Genomic DNA, 21581 nt, shown 5'->3' with positions numbered 1-21581 from the left:
GCCGCCATTGTTGCATCCATGCTAGGCAACTATGGAACAAAATAGTTTCTACGAAAAGATGCTACTCTCACTTTATAAACAATCTTTCGAAGCCTAATATAGTCCACGATCATTTAGGAGTAATAATTATGGTTTCGTTTAAGAATCTTCTTCTATGATTAGCGACTTACTTTCCTCAGAAGAAGCCTTTCGAGCGCTGCCGCGTATTATGTAGAATCTTTCTTGCGTCTAGCGTTTTCGTAGTCACGTTGCCAGCACATTTTACTTTTTCCCGCCCGATGGAACAATTTTGTTGCTTGTCGAGACGTGCCTACCACGTCCCTGGGTTTTCCGCGGTACTCTGACGCATCTGACGTCTGTGTGACGTCAGCAACCGGTAAACGATCGCCTTTTTTCTTTCCTCCCACTACCTAACCACATCCTTTGATAAAGCGACTAACGTTTCCCTTGCATTCGCGTAACAATCTGTCCTAACTTTAGGTAGAGCCGTACAGTTACGCTGCACTTCCCGCGAACCAAAGCTGCTGGTATTTATAGCGTCGAATTCCGTGGAAACTTAGGTAAGCGCCAGAACTTATCGATAGAGATAATAGCTTTAGGTATAAAGCTCGGTAGATTGTTTTGTTTGCCAGTGTTTCGTAACTACAATTGCGCAGATCTACACGTAGCTTCAGTTTCCTCGTTGGGCGTCTCCAACCTATTACTCCTGTTTGCCCGCAGGTCTCTTGACCATTTCATTTCGACTCACGATCGTTTCCCACGACCATCATTCCTTACTTAATTAATCGAATTATTTTCCGTTTCTACTTACAGTTCTCTCGCGTGCTGTCGTTCGTTTGGATAAAGCAGGGAAAATGAGTTACGGCTACCAAGTGAGTATGGCTGCTTAGTTTATGCAGTGTTATTCGTTGCAATATGTTCGCAGCTGGAAAATGAATGAACAGCCTGTCTGTGTGCGTAGTGTGAGCAATTAACAGATTCACGAATGAAATACTTTAGCGACACTGAAAGGCGTGCCTAGAGATGCAAATGTACTTGTCTAATTTGCACATTAATATCAAAGGGACCGCCAGTGATACAGTTCCCAGGACTAGAGCCACCGCCAACGTCGTTCGGGGCTCCACCTGGCACACCCTCTGCCCCTAGCGCTGCCTCTGGTGCTCCGCCTTATTCCCAGAGTGGCAACATGGGCTATGCGAACAGCCCCTCTATTCCCGCTGGGATGCCTTTCCCTTCCTATTCCATGACCCCTTATCCTACGCAACCGAATCATCCTGTACCTGGACAGTACCCCGCACCGGGAGGTCCTGCGCAGCAGACGCCTTATCCTGTACCTCAATCCATCCCTTATCCTCCCCAACGAATGTACTCTGCTCCACCCTCTGCGTACCCGCAGCAACAACACTACAACATGTATCCCAACGTTCAACAGACCCAGGATACACGAGCATCCTACACTTCTGGGTCTTCTCCTTATCCTTCCGTACCAGAGAGTTACTATGTACCGAATACCTCAAGCTATTACCAAGGCAGAAGCTATCCTGGGGGGCAGGGTGCAGGATCTTACTCTCCATACGAGGGGAAATCAGCTACTCCTCCCCAGCCTCCTCGTCCAGCCCCAGCCCCCCGGAAAGATCAGTTTACGCCTAAGGTGAGATTGAGGAAATACGTACCAGCAGCTGCGCTACTGGCAATGCTTAATTCCTTCGGAATTATGGTGTTCGATGAGTGGCATAATTTTAGCATCATGAGTTACCGATTTCTGTTGCAGCTGTCTCCCACCGTCGTGCCCTATCCGGAATTCGATCCCAGGGCAGACGCCGAGGCCTTGAGGAAGGCGATGAAAGGGTTCGGCACGGACGAGAAGACTATTACTCATGTGCTTGCCAATCGCAGTAATCTGCAACGCCAGGAGATTGCTGTTCAGTTCAAAACTTTGTACGGGAAGGTGAGACGGGAATGTAAAGTGAATACGAGAGGCGGCGACTGATGTGTAATATTCTTTAAACAGGATCTCATAAAGGACTTGAAGTCAGAGCTGTCGGGCAATTTCGAGAAGCTAGTTCTCTCCATGATGATGCCGCTGCCGCAGTATTATGCCAAAGAGCTGCACGACGCAATGGCCGGCGTCGGCACCGACGAGTGCGTGCTTATCGAAGTGCTATGCACCATGTCTAATCACGAGATTCGTGTGATTAAACAGGCTTACGAAGCGAGTAAGTTCCACACGCAATGATTGCATAGCAATTAACGGAGTAAATGTTCTGATTGGACGCTTCGGTTTGTTTAGTGTACGGACGGTCGCTGGAGGACGATCTGAGAGAGGACACATCCGGTAATTTCAAGCGTCTGATGGTGTCGCTGTGTTGTGCCAACAGAGATGAGTCATTCGACGTTGACCACGCTGCTGCGATGAGGGATGCCAAGGAACTTCTCAATGCTGGTAAATATACCCTGTACAGTTCAACAATGACGCTAGTTCCCTAATATGTATGCAATAGTCATCGCTGACGCTTCTAACAGGTGAACTTCGCTTCGGAACCGATGAGTCAACCTTCAATGCGATCCTGGTTCAAAGGAACGTGCCACAGCTGAGGCAGATATTCCACGAATACGAAAATATAACTGGTCACGACATCGAAGACGCTATCGAAAACGAATTCTCTGGCGACATTAAGAAAGGTCTCCTTGCGATTGGTACGTAAACACGTCTGCTTTTTAAGGATGTATCGGACGTATATTCAAAATTCTACCAAGTTGATGAAAATTTGTGAGATTCTGTTCTTTTTAATCTTCCTGATGTGCTCCAAAAAATTTAAACGAATTCACTAAACTATAGATAGATGAAAATATCTGCCGAGTTTCAATTGTTTTCACTACACCGTTTTAACATCTAATATTGTACGTCCGAAGCATCTTTAACCGTGTGTACAGACCCGGCTGGTTGCGTGTGCAAAGTGCGCAATGCACACAGGCGCCGTAAGAAGCACGTAAAAGACCTAAAGAAATGAGATAAATTTTTAAATTAAACGTAAGTGGCGTGTTATGATGCTGCAAATATGATTTATAGTCTTATCATGATATATTGCCTGTCCCGGGTCGCGGCAATATATCAAGAGCTTTAACTGCAATTTAGTCGGAAAAATTGTTATTGAAAAGGCGCCAAACTTTTATCGCACACAAGAATAACACCGCGCGCCGGGCCTGCGTCTCTGTGTGTATAATACTCCTAATTTATGAACGTATATATACCAATGAATTACTTCCGCAATAGTGAAATGCGTGAAGAACAGAAGCGGTTTCTTCGCGGAGCAGTTGTACAAGAGTATGAAGGGCCTGGGCACGGATGACGACCGTTTGATCAGACTGGTGGTCACGCGTAGCGAGGTGGACATGGGAGAGATAAAGGAAGCATTCAAGCAACAGTACAACGAATCCTTGGAGGACTTTATATACGTTAGTAATGCTTGACGAAAGACAACTCGCGTGTAAACAAGTGAGAATGTACTCTAACGATGGAATCTTTTCTCAGGGCGATTGCTGCGGCCACTATAAGAAATGCCTTCTGGTTCTGGTTTCTTAAGAATCTGGGTTAACAATCTCCCTCGTCGCATTTAATGGACAATCTTCAAGCTTCAACGTTTGCAGCCCTATTTATTGCTGATTTGTTCATGGATATGTCGCGAATGCCAGTGATGCGTGGCTCGTGTTAAAGCTCCACGAGTACAATGTTCCTACGCAAGATAGTTTCTACGCGGTTCTTGCTAAAGATCTGAAGCTTTGTACGTGTTTTAGATTGAATCTCTGCCTTCACTCAGATGTTTACAGGAAAGTATTCCATTAAGGTTATGAGCTGAGCATGTAGATGAATTATTGACGAATTTACGGTGCCGACGTGAGAAATACGGCCTGAACGATTCTCTTATACTATACTTTCTATTTTATATTGTTATATATTCACACACTTTATATGTGACATTTACCTACATTAATATTCTATAGATGTTCTATATGGATCTGAATATACAAATTCTATTTTAATAATGCTCATTGTATATGGTGGAAATAAACTGAATATTCCGACGTAGAGCAATTACGTGTTTCAATGACCAACCTCCGATGAGTCCAGAAGAGATTGCTAATCTGCCGCGTTAATTCAAGTACGCGTATCTGGTCAAAAGATGGTCCTGAGAAAAATGACTTTTGGTATTTTGTGTTATGCCATCGATATTTTTATGAATCGGATTAGGTTCATAGCCGGCGTGAACTTTTGCGGGGCCGGGTTCCAAAATTGTGCGGAGCCAAAACAAAAACGTATTTATATTGTACTTCTAAATTTTACAATAATAAATTTACGATGAGCTTGTCGCGGACCGCGAGGCCTTTTAAAGCGCGAAGCCGCGTCGCGGGGAGCGCGAGGAGCCCGCCTCGCGCCGGCCCTGATTAAGTTAAATATTAAATTTGGATAAAAAAAGTATCTAAATAAACAAAGAAGAAGAAAGCAATAAATGTGATTGCGTGTTGCACAGTGTTGCATGCGCATAATTGCGCCGATGCAACGCCGCGCGCCGACAGCGCCCCCGCCTTTAATCGCGGGCAAGTGCAGCACGATATATTGTACACACGCGCCTACGTGCGCGTTCGGACAGAGGAGTTGATGTATGTTCTCTGTGCGTTTTGTTTGTTAACAAATATTTCGCTTTCTTGACAGAATAACTTGAAGAAAAATGGAGACAGATAAAAGTACCATGCTCGCGGTTCTGCAGCTGCTCAGGAAGTATAATCTGAAGGTATGTCGCGGAGGATTTCGTTATAGAAGAATCTTCTAACCTGAGAAGTTTACATAAACATTGAGCGTTGGCCTGGAAATAATTCACCGCCTATGCATCCTCTCTGTAATGTGTATTGCTATGGTGCATAGAAGCATAATATGCCGATTGCTAGCTACGTATCAACCTTCTAGAGCACGGAGGAGCTGTTCAAGAAGGAAGCCAACTTGACAGACATTTCTCCGGAGGATGCTCAACAAACCGATTCCGAAGTCAACAGCGTACTCTCCGCGTACAAGAGCGAGGGAGATCCTGCGCTGTACGAGAAAGCGTACAGCGAGTTGAAGAAGTTCGTGGAGGGCTCCTTGGATATCTACAAGGTAAGTAGCTGCGTGCGAGAGCTGCGAAAGAGGAAAGCCTATGTTATTTCTACGATTCTTATGAAGTATCTTTGTTACCGAAAATAGCACGAATTGGGTACGATACTGTACCCAGTTTTGGTACACATGTACCTCGAGCTGGTCTACAACAATCACTCGGAGGAAGCGAAGCAGCTCGTAGAAAAGTTCGGCGGGATTCTGGAAGAATATTATCAAAACGATCTGAAAAGATTGTCCAACGTTACTAGACGGGAGCAAATGGCGGGGAACGAATTGACCGATACCTTTAAGTGTGTGACTTATTCCTGTATGATTTCTGGCCGTAGCGAGGCTTTGCGTTACGTAAAATGTTTTGCAGATCCAATCAGTTTATCATCAGAATGTCAAGGGACACCCTTTCGATTCTAAAGCGGCATTTGCAAGAGAAGAAACACAGCGTGTTGCTGAATATTATACAAGAACACCTGTATTTTGATATGTACGAAGGAGTGGCGAGGAATAAGCAGCAAATCGATGCTACGTCGGGCGCAGTCGTCGGCGAGGCGACGAGGCAAGGTAGAAGGCACCCCGTGGAATCTCTGAATTCAAGAGAATGAGAGTACCGATGTAAAATGCGATCTCAATTTCAGACAATAAGGCGAAAGTGTATTACGGACTTCTAAAGGAGCCGGACATCCAGTGTATACCTCCAACCGAAGAGGAGGAGGACGACACCGGGGGCGCAGATGGAGATAAACCAAAGAAGAAGAAGTCGAAAAAGGATCCCTTATTTTCTAAGAAAACCAAGTCGGATCCAAACGCGCCGCCCGTTGGAAGAATGCCTTTACCCAACTTGTAAAGAACCATCTAGACAAGCTCGCTTCCGCCTCGTTTACATCTCACCCAATGTAACTTGTTTGATTACAGAAAGGACGCCGATAAATTGGAGAAGGTGAAAGCTCTGAGGGAAGCATCCAAGCGCGTCGTACTCGGTCCAGACACTCTGCCATCCATATGCTTCTACACGCTTCTGAACGCGGTTCACACGTAAGTCCACAGAGAGAGTTTTACTATTCTATCGAAATCAGCACATATGTAACGCGAGACTTAGTGTGACAGCGGCCGAGGTAGCGGAGGACTCGAGCTTACTGGCTATCGGATTCGGTGATTCTTGTATAAGAGTGTGGAGCTTGGTTCCACAGAAATTAAGACTGATGAAGACTGGTGAACAATTGCAGGACATCGATAGGGAAGCAGGTAGTGGTTGTTAACTTTCGAACGACGAAGACACGGCGAAATACGCTAAACGTTTATGATTCACGTGCATTGAAACTTGGTTCCTTGGGAGAGTAGTACTAAATACTAATACAATGGGATTAACGTGGCGGGGAATGAATTTGTATCATGATGCGACAGATGACGTATTGGTGAGGATGATGGACGATCGTACAGCGGAATCGTCGAGGTCCCTGTTCGGGCATAACGGTCCCGTGTACAGTATGTCATTCAGCCCAGACAGAAACCTTCTTCTCTCGTCCTCGGAAGACAGCACAGGTACACCACCGCGCTGGCTGAAGTCTCTGCGAATTGTACTTGATAACAGTGTGTCACCTTACGCTGCATTACAGTCAGACTGTGGTCTCTGCACACGTGGACGTGTGTCGTGTGCTACAAAGGGCACTTGTTCCCAGTCTGGTGCGTCAGATTCTCGCCCCATGGGTATTACTTCGCGACGTCTTCCCACGACAAGACCGCCAGACTCTGGGCGACCGACTCCCACCAGCCTCTTCGCATATTCGCTGGTCATTACTCGGACGTGGACGTAAGTTCCCTTGAATCACCGATTTACCGCGATCTCTCACGGGATCACGACCTCGTTACAGGTGGTACAGTTTCATCCGAATTCCAATTACGTGGCGACTGGCTCCAGCGACATGACCGTGAGACTGTGGGACTGCGTGTCCGGCAGCCAAGTCAGATTGATGACCGGTCACAAAGCGCCGATCTACTCCCTCGCATTTTCCGCGGAAGGTCGTTTCCTGGCATCAGCTGGGGCGGACCACCGTGTCCTGGTGTGGGATCTGGCCCACGGCCATCTTGTCGCCGCCCTGACTAACCATACTGGCACGATTCACTGTTTGTCGTTCAGCAGGGACGGGAATATACTGGTCTCTGGTTAGCGTTTCGCTATTCTGTCTCCTTCGCGCTATAATTTCATATCGACTGCCTTCATGCTGTCTTCGCTTCGCAGGATCGTTGGACTCTACCATCAAATTGTGGGACTTCACAAAGCTCGCGGAAGAGATGAGCTTGGAGGACGTGAACGTGTCGCACAATCCGGACGTGAAGACGAATGCTGAAGCCTATCTGCTTAGGACATTCGCGACGAAGAATACGCCCGTGCTCGCGCTGCATTTCTCTCGAAGAAATTTACTATTGGGCATCGGCATGTTCGAATCGACATAGCCGATACAGTCATTCCTCTTCATCGAGTTGCACTGCTACCGCTGCGGTACGGTCTGGCATCGAATCGTCGTTGTTGTATTATAAGAACGTTTGTTAATATACTTTTTCACATTGATCACACGAATCGGATCGATTACACCCGTCCCACGTAATCGCCGATAAGGTTGAAATTCATTAGAATATTTTAATTCGCGGTTGTCAACGACTCGATCGAATTCAGCGGCGTTCAAGTGCCCGGGCCAACATCCATTCGAAATCAACGGAAGTCGGGAGACAAAGCAAATGGCCACGGAACAGGGGATCCGATTGACGAACTTAAATTACGACCAGAATATGGATGGACTGAGAATGGACGCCTCTCGGTGACCACTGGGCTTCGCGCATCCATATTCTATTTTGCTGATTAACCAGCGTACCTGAAACTACACACCGTCGTCGTTTATTTAGGATTCTATCGCTTCCTCTTGTATTTTCATGAGCCTGAGCTAGATAGATTGCTGGTTGATTATGTCACACAGCGACATCCTGCGTCTGCGCGTGAATCTAAAAACCACCTTTTTACCATTTATCATCGCAAATTAACGGTAATCGAAATTATCACCGTAAGGTAAAAAAAGTAAAACTTCACGCGACCTGATCGCCCTTATTTACGGAAATAGAGTTGGTTCTTATGAAAGAACGACCCCTTTGAAAGAATTCCAAAATAAATCCTTGTCAAAGGCGAGACTTAGAGTTAAAACGAGGCTTCAAGATCCCAGGACGAGATATGGTTCCCAAAAGAAGAAACGATTCAAAAGGGGAACTCTCAATAAAGTTGTAGAAATCGTTGCTAAAAAGGTCCCCCGCTGACCCACATCGAACGTCTCATTCACGTTATGCAATATTCATGGCTGACCGACATTTAGATTTCAAAAGTGCATCCTTTCTCCGAAGTGGATACATATATATATATATATATATATACTAACCTAAGGGTAAATAAGAGCGAAGGCCCAAGGAACTGAATGTACCTCGTTAGTTTCGAAGGTTGACTGGAAAGAGGGGCTGAATAATGAAATCTCTGTGATCTTTGAATGGAAAGGTTTTCCACTCCATACCACGGTGTGTCAACAGATTTCTGAATCGCGCACGGGGCAATGCGCTTCTGGGTCGTACAAGTAAACTGGAAACATGAAATGAAATGTTTTTTCTACCAGCTCCTTAGAGAATCCTTTTTCATAACGAGAACAGGTATACATCAGTCGGTAATTACAGGATCGATTAGAAAAGAAAGAGATACAGGAGCAATATCGATTGGGGAGACTCGGTGGGTGCACACGATCGAGATCGAATTTCACGCGAGAGATTTATTTCCGATTGTTGATACGCTTACTTCTATCACAGCATACAGACGTAAGTAATACGCGCTTCTTTACCATACGTGTGTGTTTTGTATGTATGTACGGATGTGTGTGTATGCGGGTGTCCGCCCCAGTGACGTATGTGTGAGCATGTTGAGTGTGTGTATGTGAGACGATGGCCTTTAGTAGTTAACACTTTCTCGGAACAGGGTTACAATGTATGCGTTGTGTCATTTCTGCCTTTCCCACTCTCGTCGCTCCTCTTTCGCGCTCGTTTTAAACGATAATCAACTATACATCGATCTCTACATCCCGGTCACAAGCCTCGCGCATCGATATCAAACCTAGGTTACATGTGTTTTCGTGATTTAACTATATGTTATATCGCCTTCGATAAGGTGTATGGTACTTATGAAATCTGGATAGGTTAGGATCGCGGTGAACGCGGGGGCGTAGATCATTTCGATCATTTGGACGTTCGTCGGAGTTCGGATGAAACTCGAGCGGGTCGACACGAGATCACAGGATCGGTAAGAGCGTCCTCTACACACCCGCGTTACCGATTCTGGTGGCTGCGCGTCTCTTTACAAAAAACGATGGAATTATCGACGGATCGACGCAGATTTACACACCGATCGATTCTGATAAGATGGAACGGGAGGGTCGGTTATCACGCGACAATTGCTTGATTCGATTTCTTGGTCGTGATGATCCTTAGGGTAAATCGCATATCAACACGATAATTATAAAATTATATAGAGTAAAACGGACTTTAAAAACACGGCAAATATCGATCAAAATCATCTTTTCCTGTTTTTTTTTTTCTTTTTAAAGTTTCCTCCCTCTTTTTTTTACGTGTTTTCAGTGATACGTGATCAGGCGTTTCTTTGGAAACCTCGTATTCCTCTCGTTTCGAATGAATCACAGTAGTTTCTCCCCCAATGTTCCCCTCTTTCTCCCGCCAAATTCAAATCTCTGCGTCGTCTCGCGTCGTGGACGTTTCCTGGCACTCTCCCTCGGCAACCGACCCTGATAAAAATCTCCTCCCAATGCGAATTACGAGTCCTACTTCGTTTCTTTTTAAAAGCATATACTTACGTTCGCTTCTCCCCTCCCTCGTTAACATAGAAACTTTCGCGCTTCCCGTTCGAACGCCACGCGTCGCCATTAACCTAAAACGTGTGTCCCTAGAGCTACTGTGATACCGCGACGGTGTCATCGTGGAAACCATACACACGGGGCGTTGGAGTAATCGCTCATCATCCTTCCGTTTCGATCCGCCCTCTGTCCAACCTGTCGACGCGTCTCCGCGGGATTTGAATGTTCGCGCGTTCCAGTTCGAATTTAAAAGTTCCCGCCGTTAACGAGCTCGATAGGACCGAACGACGGTTGGACAGAGCGCGGATCGTGCTCTGGAAAACTTCCTGCTCGTTATAAATGCCTTCGAATTGGTCTACGGAGTTTAATACGAGATTATTGCGTATATGTTCTCTGCGCGTGCGCGCCTCGGCGATAGAGTAGCGTTCGACCACTCGTCGCCTGCCCGTCCCGTCTTCTTTTGTTTTTCCTTTCTGTTTTTACGCGGGGGGAATCCAGAGGCCAGCGAGGTAGGCGTAATTAAAAATCCTGCATTATTCACACGGTGGTCTCGATGTCGGCGATGGCGTATTGTCAACAAATACTGTCCTTCCCGTAGTTCTCTAGGTACATCTCCTGGGGCGTGGCGAGGTTGTAGCGTCCGCTCAAACGGCTCCCGGTTAGTCCATTGTTGTGGTGGGTATGGTTTACGTGGAGATGGTTCACGTTCAGGGCCACGTTCTTCTTCTTCTTGCGGGCCTTGTGTCGGTAGAGGCAGTACTTGAGGCAGCCAGTGGCGAGCAGCAGGATCAGGAATATGCCCAGGGCGCCGGCGCCCACTGCTACGTAGAGCAGCGTCACGCCAAAGCGGTACGAGCAGTTGGCTTCCTCCTCGTCGAAGCCGGAAGGACAGTGACGGATACCGTCGCACCATAACACCGAGCTTATGCAGGCCTGAATCTCTGGACACCTTGAAACAGAAGATGATAGGTGTTGCTGAGAAACAGAGGCATACGAGAAGAGGTTATGGAATAAACTCTGCTTCACCTGTAAGGGCACTCCTCCTGTGGCAGTATCGTAAAGATATTGGGACCCACGCTTGGGCTAGGGGACCGCTTGGAAATGGCTATCCACGTGACAGCATAGAACCCAGGCTCCCTCTGGAGGAACTCGACGATGAAGCTTCGCGAATGCTGCGCCATAGCCACGGTAGCGTTCACGGCGCTATAGTTCCAGCCACCGGAGAAGAAGTCCACTGTTCTGGCAGTGTCGACGCCCCCCTCGGGGCAAATTACGCTACGCTCCTTCGTGTTGGACGCCGAGTAGACGATGATTCTATTCAGCGTCGCGCACTCCTCGACATTGTCCAGCGTGATGCTGTACCCGGCGGTCCTTAGGTACAGGAAATTGATCCGCGCGTCCTCTGGCTCGATCAGCCAGGGCTCGTTCACGCACTGCGTGGCGGTCAGGTCCTCGGTATTGGTCAGGATCTCTTCGACGGCCGCCACGCCGGGAATAATCCGCGGAAGGGGGCTCCTGAGGGAGATCTCGCCGCTGGTCCCGCGCAACCGTCGCTCCTCGAGCTTCGTCGAGCAGGCCTGCTCGCTCGCCTCAGTTCCCAGGGCGACGAAACGGTACTCCCCCTCGAAGAAGAAATCCCTGTAGTCCTGGGTGACGTTCATCAGCGTAACCGCGAACCGAACCTCCACCACGTTGGACGTCAGTGTTCGCAGGGTGATCCTTTCGCTCACGTTCGAGCAGAGGCAGTCGCGGACCTGAACATTGCATGCAAATTAGACTGCGGTAAACCATTCACGACGGCATGTACCACCGATAGTACAAGCTTGACATAATGTAGCTCAAAATTGTTTGATTAGTAGCGCCACCCGATGGAAAAAAAAACTACAAACAGAGCCGCACGATGGCGCTGCGTACGAATTACAGCACGAAAGAAGCGTACCAACTCCACGCCCTGCCAGGGATACTCAGCGACCACGAGCTCCGCGGCGCCGAGCCTCGCAGATTCGCCGATCCGACGGTCGCAGGTCCACCGATTGACCAGAGGGTCTACGTACGAGGAGCATCCCTTTTCCCCGAACGAGGCTCTCGTCACAGAGAGTTCTATCCTGTGGTCCGGCTCGGCCTCGAAACGATACACACAGCTAACGTTCTGCGCACCACCGCGTCCGTAGAAGAACACACTTTTCGGCGACGCGAACTTGCCCACCCTGCCGGAGGGGGACGAGGACGAGGAGGACAAAGAGGATGTGGAAGACGTGGATGAGGTGGACGCGGCACCGAATACGTGGTTGCAGGACACCGCCTCGTGCACGAACTCATAACGGAGTACGAAGCTTATCGGGTAGAGGGCGCTCCCTTGGCGCAGGATGTGCTCGAGGGTGAGGTCCTTGCCGGTCGACACGTAGCTCTCGCCGAGGCTACAGGGTCTGGCGTGGCGGCTTCCGTTCCGCAGCAGGCTGTGGTCGCACAGCCTGGGGGTGTCGTCCTTGCAGAACTGCCCCATCAGACTAATGTTCTACGAGTCAAAACAGCAGTGCTTTCAATCCCAAATGTCCCTAGAGTGGGAGCTGATCTAGCTGGCAAGAAGAACAGGGGAATCCTCACCTTGCGCGCAGAGATCAACTTGTCCAGCGTGTGGTCGCCGTCCCAGATGAGCAGCTTCGCGTTGCAGTCGGACGCAACGTCGATTCCAGCCGGGGCATCGACACTGGCCGCGTAATACTTGACGAAAGACAACCAGACGATCTCGTTCGGCTTGCCTTGGAAGTGGTAGCGGCAGGTGGTGTTCGGGGGCAACGAGTGCTTCGGGTTCTCCAGCACCCCGGACGAGCTCTCGTCGCTGGATATATAAAAGTCGCAGTTGTGATTCTCCTTCACGAAGCTACGGGACTTCTCGTCCACGAACAGCACCTGCAAGCCAGTTCACGCTGGATCACTTGCGGCTGGAGCTTGGTGGGGCACCAGAAAAGGCTTCCGTCACGATTAGGGTACTATGAAGCTCGACTGGAAATTACCTGGACCTCGAGCTCGAAGCCCGGCAAGAACGACAACGGAACGGGGTGAGACGGATTATCATACGGGGACGTGTGGAACTCTAGGAGCATCGTGTTGTGGCTGCTGACGATGTCCGGCACAGCGTCCCCTCCGCACAGCCTGACCAACACCTTGTCCGAGGTGGAGCCACCGTCATACACCGTCAAGTAATCCTGCACCACGTTGCACTGATCCCAAACTCTGAGGGATGAAGCAAACACTGTAGATAGGAACGCCCTCGAGGGTTTAAACTTCTGGGGATCCAATGATTAGTTTCTAAACATATTGGGGAACACCTAAGGGTGGCCCAGCAGTCTTTTAAACACTCAGAAGAAGAAAAGAAAATTCGTCTACAACTTAGGTAACTTAATCAATGACACAGTTCGACAGCCATCTGTGAACAGCCATTGAGAATTGACGGAGATACGGAATTTTGCCGACAAAAAGGCACTTTGGAACCACTGTGCGCCGTTGACTACCCCTGTCGGCGCCGCGCATTTTGCCAAACTATTTCGCTTCTGTGTTGAAAACAAAACGTGACTAACCACTTCTGTTGATGCTTTCCGATGGAAAAATGTCTGCTAAATCGCGTGGAATAGTCAGATTTTCTCTTAGACCCCTAGTTTTTGAAATAAATTGAAAGATATCTTCAAGAATGGGTGCATTTCGGGTGTCCTTTTCTCTTTGATCGATGTTTAAACATATTTAAATGTTCATAATGAAATAATAACTTATATTGTTGTATTCGGGAGAGTTCATAGAATAATTTGACATAACGAGCAACCGAATAAGTATTACCGTTTCGACACAAAGGGTGTTCAAAGTTGAAAATTTGCAGTTTTTTTTCAAAATCGAATTTCTCAAAAACTGAGGGTGATGGCGACAAACGGTTTGCGGATTCGTTATCAGGGCACGAAAACCTATAAGAAACGGCTATTGAATGTTACAAGTCCGAAAGAAGTCAAATTTTGTCGAACTGTGTGATTGGAAGGAGTACAGGATCAACAAAAGTGATGTACTTCAGTATCCTCTGGCTGCCGTCGTACTTGACGACCTGGTCCTTGATGTGTATCTTGTGGCTGTTCCTCTGACTCACGGCTAGCAGGGCCCGGTATCCAGGCGGTGCCCTGTTCTGCTCCACCCTGTAGTAGCAGGTGACGTTTCTGGGGTAAATCCCAGGGTAATTGGGCGACTGGAGCCGGCAGGCCCGCGAGTCGCACTTGGTGAGCACGCGGTCGCAGTAGGTACCGTTTACCAGCTCACCCCGCCACGTGGACAGGCTACTGTTTCCGTACCGGAGGTGGGCCTCGCTGCGTCTCAGGAACTTGTACGACAGGTTGAAGTCGAAGTTGTAGCCGATACCCTGCAAACATCGCGGCGCTTGTTCAATGGCGGAGGGTTCGTCACTCGACTAACGAGGGGTCGTTCTCCTCACCTGCTCGGACAGTCGCAGCAGATACAGGGTCAGGTTGATGGAGGGCGTCTCGCTGTAGTACACGGTGTATCCCCAGGCGCTGCCGCACCACTGCCCACCCGTCGGTGGACGAGCTTCCTCGTGGATGGTCATGTAACCGTCCGGGCATCCCTCTGACGTGAAGGACAGGAAGCGACCGACGGTGAACGTGTCGAAAGTCAGCTGTAAGGGTGCGGATTTCAGGGTGGTAAGTGCTTTCCAGGGATCCCTTTTGTTGGGTAGGGTACACAGAGAAGGGGGGCAGTGTACTTAACACCCGATGCTCCTGTAATAAATGTTCACGCAAACCCAGTAATCTGTTACTTTACTCTCCAGCCCCGTGTACAAGGGGCTCAGCATCCCCGAAGGCGAAGTTGCGGCCAAGTAAACGAACAATGGCGGACGGCAATAGCGGGCCAGTATCCAAGAGTTAAGCAAACTACGTAACGTACCGCGGCGAGGGGAATAACTTTCCCGCAAAACTATTCGATCGCCGCAATGATTAAACGCGGTAGTGTCCCGACTAAAAAATTGCGCAACTTCTGACGCAGCTTGGCCGGAAACTGCTATCCCGTTGCAAGAAGTTCCTCGGTGGTAACACGAAGCTTCTTTTATTCATTTTTGTAACGAGAACCCTTGTGGAGACTCCATGCTGCGCAATTAATCGTCTCGTACAGAGCCAGGTAATTCAAAGCAACCCCAAAGAAAAGGTAGCAAGGTAAACCACATGATATGTGCATGTTCTAGGACAGGAGAGACTAGGAGAATCAAGGAAAGCTGTCGGATTCCTTCCGTCCGAGTGGTGACGGACTCTTTCCACTTCCTGGGATAAGGGGCTGCTATGGGACCATTTCTTAGGATATCAAATTTCTTTTTGAAGAGAACACAGCTTAATTTATACACGACAAGGTGCATATTTTGATTTTTAAGTATGAAGGTTCTTCATGTGAAAAAAAATCATAAAAATGACCCTATTTTCCGAGCTGTCAAGGGTATCTCACCCCTTAAGATACCCCTGATAACCATCTGTCTCCGGTCTGACATCAGATTGGTAGCAGGGTCTGGCTCTGGCATGAGAGCGCAGAGTCTGACGTCAGAACCGTAGCAGACGGCAGAATCTGCTGTCGATCTGACATCAGGCACTGACATCAGGCTCTGCACCTCAGAACGCAGCCATCCGCGGACACAGACGACTACGGTTCTGATGTCAGATTCTGATGTCAGATTCTGCTGCTCAGATCTGGCTATCAGGGACTATACTTCTCTATACTCTACGTAGGGACAGGCTCCCCTTTCTGACCCCACCTGAACTAGGTCCCCCAGATCAGCGCCAGCCGCCGTGAAGTTGAGGTGACACAAGAACGGCAGCCGATCCTCCCTCGGCCGTCGTACCTCCACCCTGTAGGTCCGACCGACGTCCCCGTACAAGGTTCTGTTACACGCTGAAAGCCCACGTAAACGGTCCCTCACGGCTCTCTCGCATGACTCGGGGTTGTGTGTCAGAGAAACGGGGGGTAGCCAATAAAACGGACGCAGTTAAGTATCAAAATTGAACGAGGGAGTTAAGTCACCGGTAGACGTCGTAAGTCAAGCTTCCCCAGAGGGATGGACGAAACATGGCCGGTGGTACTCACGGCTGCAATACATCGGCTCGTCGGACTTGTCGCCGCAGTCGTTCTCGCCATCGCAGTACTTGTCCTGGGCGACGCAGCTCCCGGTGCCGCACAGGTACTCGGATGGTCTGCAAATAGAAAACGCGAGTAAAACCTGCGACACCCTCTCCAGCCTCCCCATGCAGCCACTTCACCCGAACACACGTCACGGCTGAAAGGGGACCGGCGCCGCTCGAAACTATAACGACCTCGGATCAGGGGATTTAATCCTATCCCCAGCGGGCATTGCAGGTGGGAAACGAACCGGGTGAAACGAGAGCAAGGAACTTCAGATTCCTATCAATTCTCCGAGCGGCAGAGTTTGCTGGGAATTGGAAATGGTACTTTTTGGTGAGAGTCGAGGAAGCATGTTGGTACCTGCAGATGAGCGCATTGTCCAAGCTGGTTGCCGGCGTGGTGGTCGCGCCCGACGAGGACTTGGACGCCGTCAGGGCCGAGTAGGCCGCGAAACCAGGGTAGCCTGAGTAGTCGGAGGAGATCCCAGGATGGTAACTAGCGGAGCCAGCCTCGATCGAGGCCGTGATCGCGGCTGCGATCAGCAGCAACCGCCGACACATCAACATGCCCCCTCACCCTGAAAAGTCAACACCGTCAACAGATATAGTAGCATCAGGATGGACACGAAAAACAGCGCTGCAAAAGCTTTAAACAGTGCAGCTTCTTCGACATTGCATTGCTTCACTTACAATCGAATTCTCATACTGTGGGATCAGGAAGCCCCGCGTTAAATTTGTCGCTCAAACAGGCTTTTCATATCCAGTCTCACCCTCTTTAGTGTATTTCTTTTGGCGAACCCTGAATTACCTACGCCGAGCGCGAAATTGCCAATTGGTAACGATCTTATCGACATATGTTTAGTTACCGATCCACGCGCGTCGTAGTTATTTGCTTTTCCTCTTTCATTATTACTTTGTTCAGTTCACGCATCATAATCTGTAGTCTTTTACCGATCGCATTCTCAGATCCACCGTCCAGCACGAAAATATTTACCACAGCATAAAAGGGATCCCGGAATAATAGACCTCGAAGAGCCGGCTTTGGTGGAGTTGGTTAGACGCCTGACCAGTACGCCGAGGAATCCGCAAGATCACGGGTTCGAATCCCGTCGCCCCCAAGAATTTTTTCCGCCGCTCCCGAAACGTATAGGCATTACAAAACCACCGTATTTCTACAATACCGATGATTATCTTCCTTGTTTAAATTTACAAGCCCACAATAAACTAAACTGACGACTCACAGCCCGGCAATCTTCGAGCGTGTAGCAAAGGACTATTACTATCGCTATTACGAGCGCCAATGTCGACTTATTAAGGCGGAGAACGCCTGGATTATGCTAAATCCTCCCATTCAGCCGCCCATATTTATCTCCACAGGAAGACTACCTACCTACCACTACCTTCGCCCGTTTCGCAGGAACAAATTCCGGTGTACCGGCTATCTGGATTCACCCCGCATCTAATCTCTGCCAATGATAAAGAGAAGGGTGGTAGTAGACGGGAGGTGCACGAGGCAGAAATCTCAGAAACGGAGAGAGAGGAGGTTCGCGTCTCGTACGCGTGTCGCTAAAGGCTCTTCTGTTTATTAAGTCCACGGCCGGGGGAATCTGGGCCAAAGACGGGGCCCGGGTACACGTACGATCCGAGTGGAATATGGTAATTCGGGCTGCTGGGGAAGCTGGTGCGCTTTCGAATATACGCTACACGATGTACGGAGTGTCGCCAGGACTGCGGAGGGGGTGAGTTACGCGGCGCACGGTCCATTGGATCCCCATAAAAAACTTGAAAGTAAAAAAATTACGCCAAGTACATGAAATCAAATAAATCACAAAAGAATAGAAGATAATAATAATTAGCATATATAAACAAAAAAGATGCGAAATCAAAATGAGCTACAAGTACATAAAGATGCTTTCCAACTGCGCTTAAGATTACACAACTACATATACTGCCGCGTCTCTAGATATGCACCGGTTAGAGGAGGACGAGGATGACACCGCCGGGTGCTCGGGGGAGTAGGGGCAGATATTTCAGATAGGGGCGATTTTCTAAATCGCCCATGAGGAATTATGAATGCAAGCCGCGTGGGGAACGGGCAAAGAACGACGGTCGCGAAACGGCCGACAATAAAACCACCCGCGGTACGCTTGCTGTTGTCGGGAATTCCCAATGAATTGCCCGCAAACATCCCCCGGTGGGGGCAGCGGCTCTTATAAATATCCTGCTGCTGCCCGATTCTGCTTTGGATCGCGGGCGGAGGCAAGATGGCGGTCGAGAGGTAGGACGAAGAGTGGCGATGTCTTGGGACGCTTGGAAAAATCAGTTTCGACCGTTATTCGTGGGTGAAAAAAAAGGGGCGATGCAGCGCGGAGGGGTGGACGCGAGTTAAATTGCCCGCACGGGCAGAGAAATTGGGTCGGTGCACGGGAAAATCGACTGGCAGATTGAGAGGACCTCTTCGCGGTGGATCGGCCCGTCTCGCCACCACCCCCTACTGCTCTGGCCTCCTTCGAACCTGCCCCTTTCTCCTGCTCGTCCCCTTAGGTCGTTCTCATCGATGCGAAATTGGGGCCGGCGAACCGTCGGCCAAGAATAGGCCAGGCAGGTTCGAGGATCGACGATTTCCACAGTTCCATGGGTACTGATCGTTATGCTCCCGGGCCAGGGGGAAAAGAAGGATTTCGAGTAACAACCGAACGCCCATTTCGCTCCAGTTCGGCTCTATGCGCCATTGCAACGCATCGAAATTCCGGTGGCGTGGAAATTGACCGTGCACCCTGGCCTCCTTCGCCATCCCCGGCTCGTCGTCGCGCCAGTGATCGCTCTAATTAGACAGCAATTGGGCCTCCTTGTTCCGCTGTTTACGGGGGTTGCGCTGCGAGGGTGGAGGGGGGGGGGGACATCGAGTGGATGGTAAATGGGGATGTAATTGGTGTACTTTTGAATACACGAGTCGTTATATGCGTTTCTCTCCGCTAGGCACGAGGCCCTAAATATTAGAACGTCTGGGACTAAGAATGCAACTCTTTTAGCTTCGTTTGGATACGCAATAGTGAATCATCAGATTTTTTTAAAAAATTCGTTCAAATGTTCGTTCGTTTTTGGTTCTTCGAAAAAAAAAACTCCCGAAAACAACCCACTTGCTCGACCGACAAAGTAGAATGGCCCTTTAAAGCATTTATAGTGCAGCTTGTAATATTTCATTCGAAATTGTATTTTAAAGATCGCCATCGCTGAAAGTACCGTTTTGCACCTCTTGTCAACTCTACACCCAAAGCAGCTGTCGAGCACCATTCAAGTGTTCCTCAAGTAGCTCACCAGATCCCCTCCACCCAGCATCTTTTCCCAAGACTACCTAACACACTCGGAGTACAAATACTCCCATGCTCCCTCGAGACACCCGGTACGTACCAGATCCGCATCGTTATTCCCAGCGACGGTGTGTAACGATAAGAGCCTGTTAATTTCCATGTCGCCCGCCTCCGCATTGAAATTCTCCGCCGGAAGCCAAGGCAGCGGGCAAAGGAAGCGGAACGGAAAAACCGGCAGGCCTTCCCCGTTTCAATTCTGTTCCATTAACATTTACCATCTCTCTGTCCTTTAATCTTCGCGAAATAGGGTCACGAAATCGTTCCGGGGAGGAGGAGGGCCGAGGTGGATCGGAGGGGAACGACGTTAAAGTCACCTTTAGCCACTCGGTTGGCAAGCGGCATACTCTTTCCGCGTTATTGATCACGGGGCCCCGCCACCCTTTTCCCAATCAATTGCCAGTTCGCCATTCGGTCGATCGACGACGGCGTTGCTCCTCCGAGAGCCCCGTTACCTGGCTAACCCAGCTTACCCGGAGCAAGGGCTGGTTGGGTTTAAAAATTCAATGGAACCGCGCATAGAACGTCCCCCATCGATGGCCCCCTAATAAATTGCAAGCGAAGAAGCTGCACACACCTGTTGCTTAATTACAGCCCCGTTTTTCTTGCACCGAGCGATCGACGCCGCCTCTCGGCTGCTTCCTGGATACCGAATCCACGTAGCCGGAGCTGCCCGTCGGTGGCCATTGTCCACCCTCGTTCGTTTTGTCTTTGGTCCGTGGCTCGGTTCGGAAAATCCAGGCTCGCCGGGGCTGCCCTCCCATTCAATGGCTCGCATAGCGGACCCAACAGCTATCCAGGCCATTCAATCCGCTCGGGAATACTCGACAGAGTCCATAGGCTCGCGTGGCCGCGAGATAGGCATTGCCGGTGAATGCGCGCCCTTTCGATCGGCCACGGATAGGTGCCAGGAAAAAGTGGCGATATTCCGCGAATAAGCGATCGGACCGAGCGCTACCCTTCGGTGTAGGGATGTCGCAGGGAGGGGCTGGCTCTCCCTTTGCAGCCGGGAATGGCGAAAATTGAAGGGCCCCGGGGGGAAATAGGCACGTGGTGGCGTTTTATGATTTTAGAGGAAAGTTGAAGGATAATTTGTTTTCGTAGGGAATGCCGCGCGAAATTGTAATTATTTTAAATGGTACTTGAATTAAACGGTGAATGCCAGCTATTGTGACATTTTAGCTGAGAAATCATTTTCATGGGAAATGTGGTACGAAATTGTAATTGTATTAAATCCCAGCGTTTATTTAAAAATTAGTGTGATTGCTGAGACAGGCAGATGAGGTTTTAAAAATGTATATATATTTCCAGATGATTAAAAATGTAATTTACAACGAGTGTTGGGGTTTTTGGTCGTAAATAAGAGAGTATGAACTAACGTGCAATGTTTAATTTTTTACCGTTCGAAATGTCTTGTTTTTCTTATACCTAACGGCGTCATGAAAGTAACACGCCTTCTGCCCCCTTCCACAAACATTTCCAAAACGTTTGCTTTACACAGCTACATGTGTATAGTGTCTCTTTTATTGTACTGTTTTATGTTCGCGCAAAACGCAATACCTATTGAACCGATCTCCCTGAAATTTTAACGCGTTACTCCTGGATACTCTAGGACGGACATGGGTCATGTAGCGTGTCTCAAAAACGCGTTGTTAACATGGAAGAAGCGCCTGGTATATGTTGCGCTGGAGGAAAAGTAAATCTCCCAAAGGAGAGAATATTATCTGTTCCAAAATATTATGAAGAAATTAACCTTTTTTTTTAAAAAAAATACTTAATTTATATTATCTATAATCTATATTATTAATCCTTAAAATATATTAATTCTAATAAAAATGAAGCAGTTACGCTAATATCTCGGGGAAAGCCGACACGGGGGACGCTAGTTAATAATAACAGTAATGTAAAAAATTTGCCGTTTCTAGTAATGGTACAAAGCGACCCCGTAAACTTTACACCCCATTTTCTCCCGTCGCATAATTCATTGACAACCATAACTTTTTAACTACTCATCACTTAAAGCCGA

General features: G+C 48.7%; 3 protein-coding genes across 7 annotated transcripts in view; 2 read left to right on the top strand and 1 right to left on the bottom strand.

Annotated features, from left to right (window-relative positions):
* Positions 1-323: 323 nt before the first annotated feature.
* On the top strand, positions 324-4093 carry LOC143369911 (annexin B9). Of its 5 annotated transcripts, XM_076814383.1 has the most exons (10): positions 324-376; positions 481-560; positions 814-872; positions 1064-1651; positions 1772-1948; positions 2012-2216; positions 2291-2443; positions 2524-2697; positions 3275-3456; positions 3533-4093. In XM_076814383.1, exons 3-10 carry the CDS (start codon positions 855-857, stop codon positions 3581-3583), a joined length of 1548 nt encoding a protein of 515 aa, XP_076670498.1. In that variant the 5' UTR covers positions 324-376; positions 481-560; positions 814-854; the 3' UTR covers positions 3584-4093. The 5 variants fall into 5 exon arrangements, with proteins under 5 accessions (XP_076670498.1, XP_076670497.1, XP_076670500.1 ...); XM_076814382.1 differs by lacking the exon at positions 324-376 and having other exon boundaries at positions 398-560; XM_076814384.1 differs by lacking the exons at positions 324-376; positions 481-560 and adding an exon at positions 627-720.
* A 514-nt stretch (positions 4094-4607) lies between these two features.
* Positions 4608-7709, top strand: Taf5 (TATA-box binding protein associated factor 5). The gene is made up of 11 exons (XM_076814373.1): positions 4608-4790; positions 4964-5149; positions 5237-5439; positions 5508-5704; positions 5779-5983; positions 6056-6175; positions 6240-6385; positions 6545-6682; positions 6757-6950; positions 7012-7303; positions 7380-7709. The coding sequence occupies exons 1-11, from the start codon at positions 4728-4730 to the stop codon at positions 7592-7594; spliced, it is 1959 nt and encodes a 652-aa protein (XP_076670488.1). The 5' UTR covers positions 4608-4727; the 3' UTR covers positions 7595-7709.
* Positions 7710-8920: 1211 nt separating this feature from the next.
* The window catches only part of LOC143369892 (uncharacterized), a 46342-nt gene continuing 33681 nt past the window's right edge, over positions 8921-21581 (bottom strand). The window contains exons 2-11 of the mRNA XM_076814345.1: positions 16549-16765; positions 16153-16259; positions 15824-15960; positions 14501-14701; positions 14085-14428; positions 13047-13266; positions 12637-12942; positions 11972-12547; positions 11059-11786; positions 8921-10981 (exon numbers count right to left, since the gene is read on the bottom strand). Of these exons, the coding sequence (XP_076670460.1) occupies positions 10606-10981; positions 11059-11786; positions 11972-12547; positions 12637-12942; positions 13047-13266; positions 14085-14428; positions 14501-14701; positions 15824-15960; positions 16153-16259; positions 16549-16754 (3201 nt within the window). The 5' untranslated portion in view covers positions 16755-16765 and the 3' untranslated portion in view covers positions 8921-10605. The remainder of the gene's footprint in view (positions 10982-11058; positions 11787-11971; positions 12548-12636; positions 12943-13046; positions 13267-14084; positions 14429-14500; positions 14702-15823; positions 15961-16152; positions 16260-16548; positions 16766-21581) is intronic.

The sequence above is a fragment of the Andrena cerasifolii genome, chromosome 6 (assembly GCF_050908995.1).
Source record: "Andrena cerasifolii isolate SP2316 chromosome 6, iyAndCera1_principal, whole genome shotgun sequence".
Classification (NCBI taxonomy): domain Eukaryota; kingdom Metazoa; phylum Arthropoda; class Insecta; order Hymenoptera; family Andrenidae; genus Andrena; species Andrena cerasifolii.
This window is presented reverse-complemented; position numbering and strand designations above follow the sequence as displayed.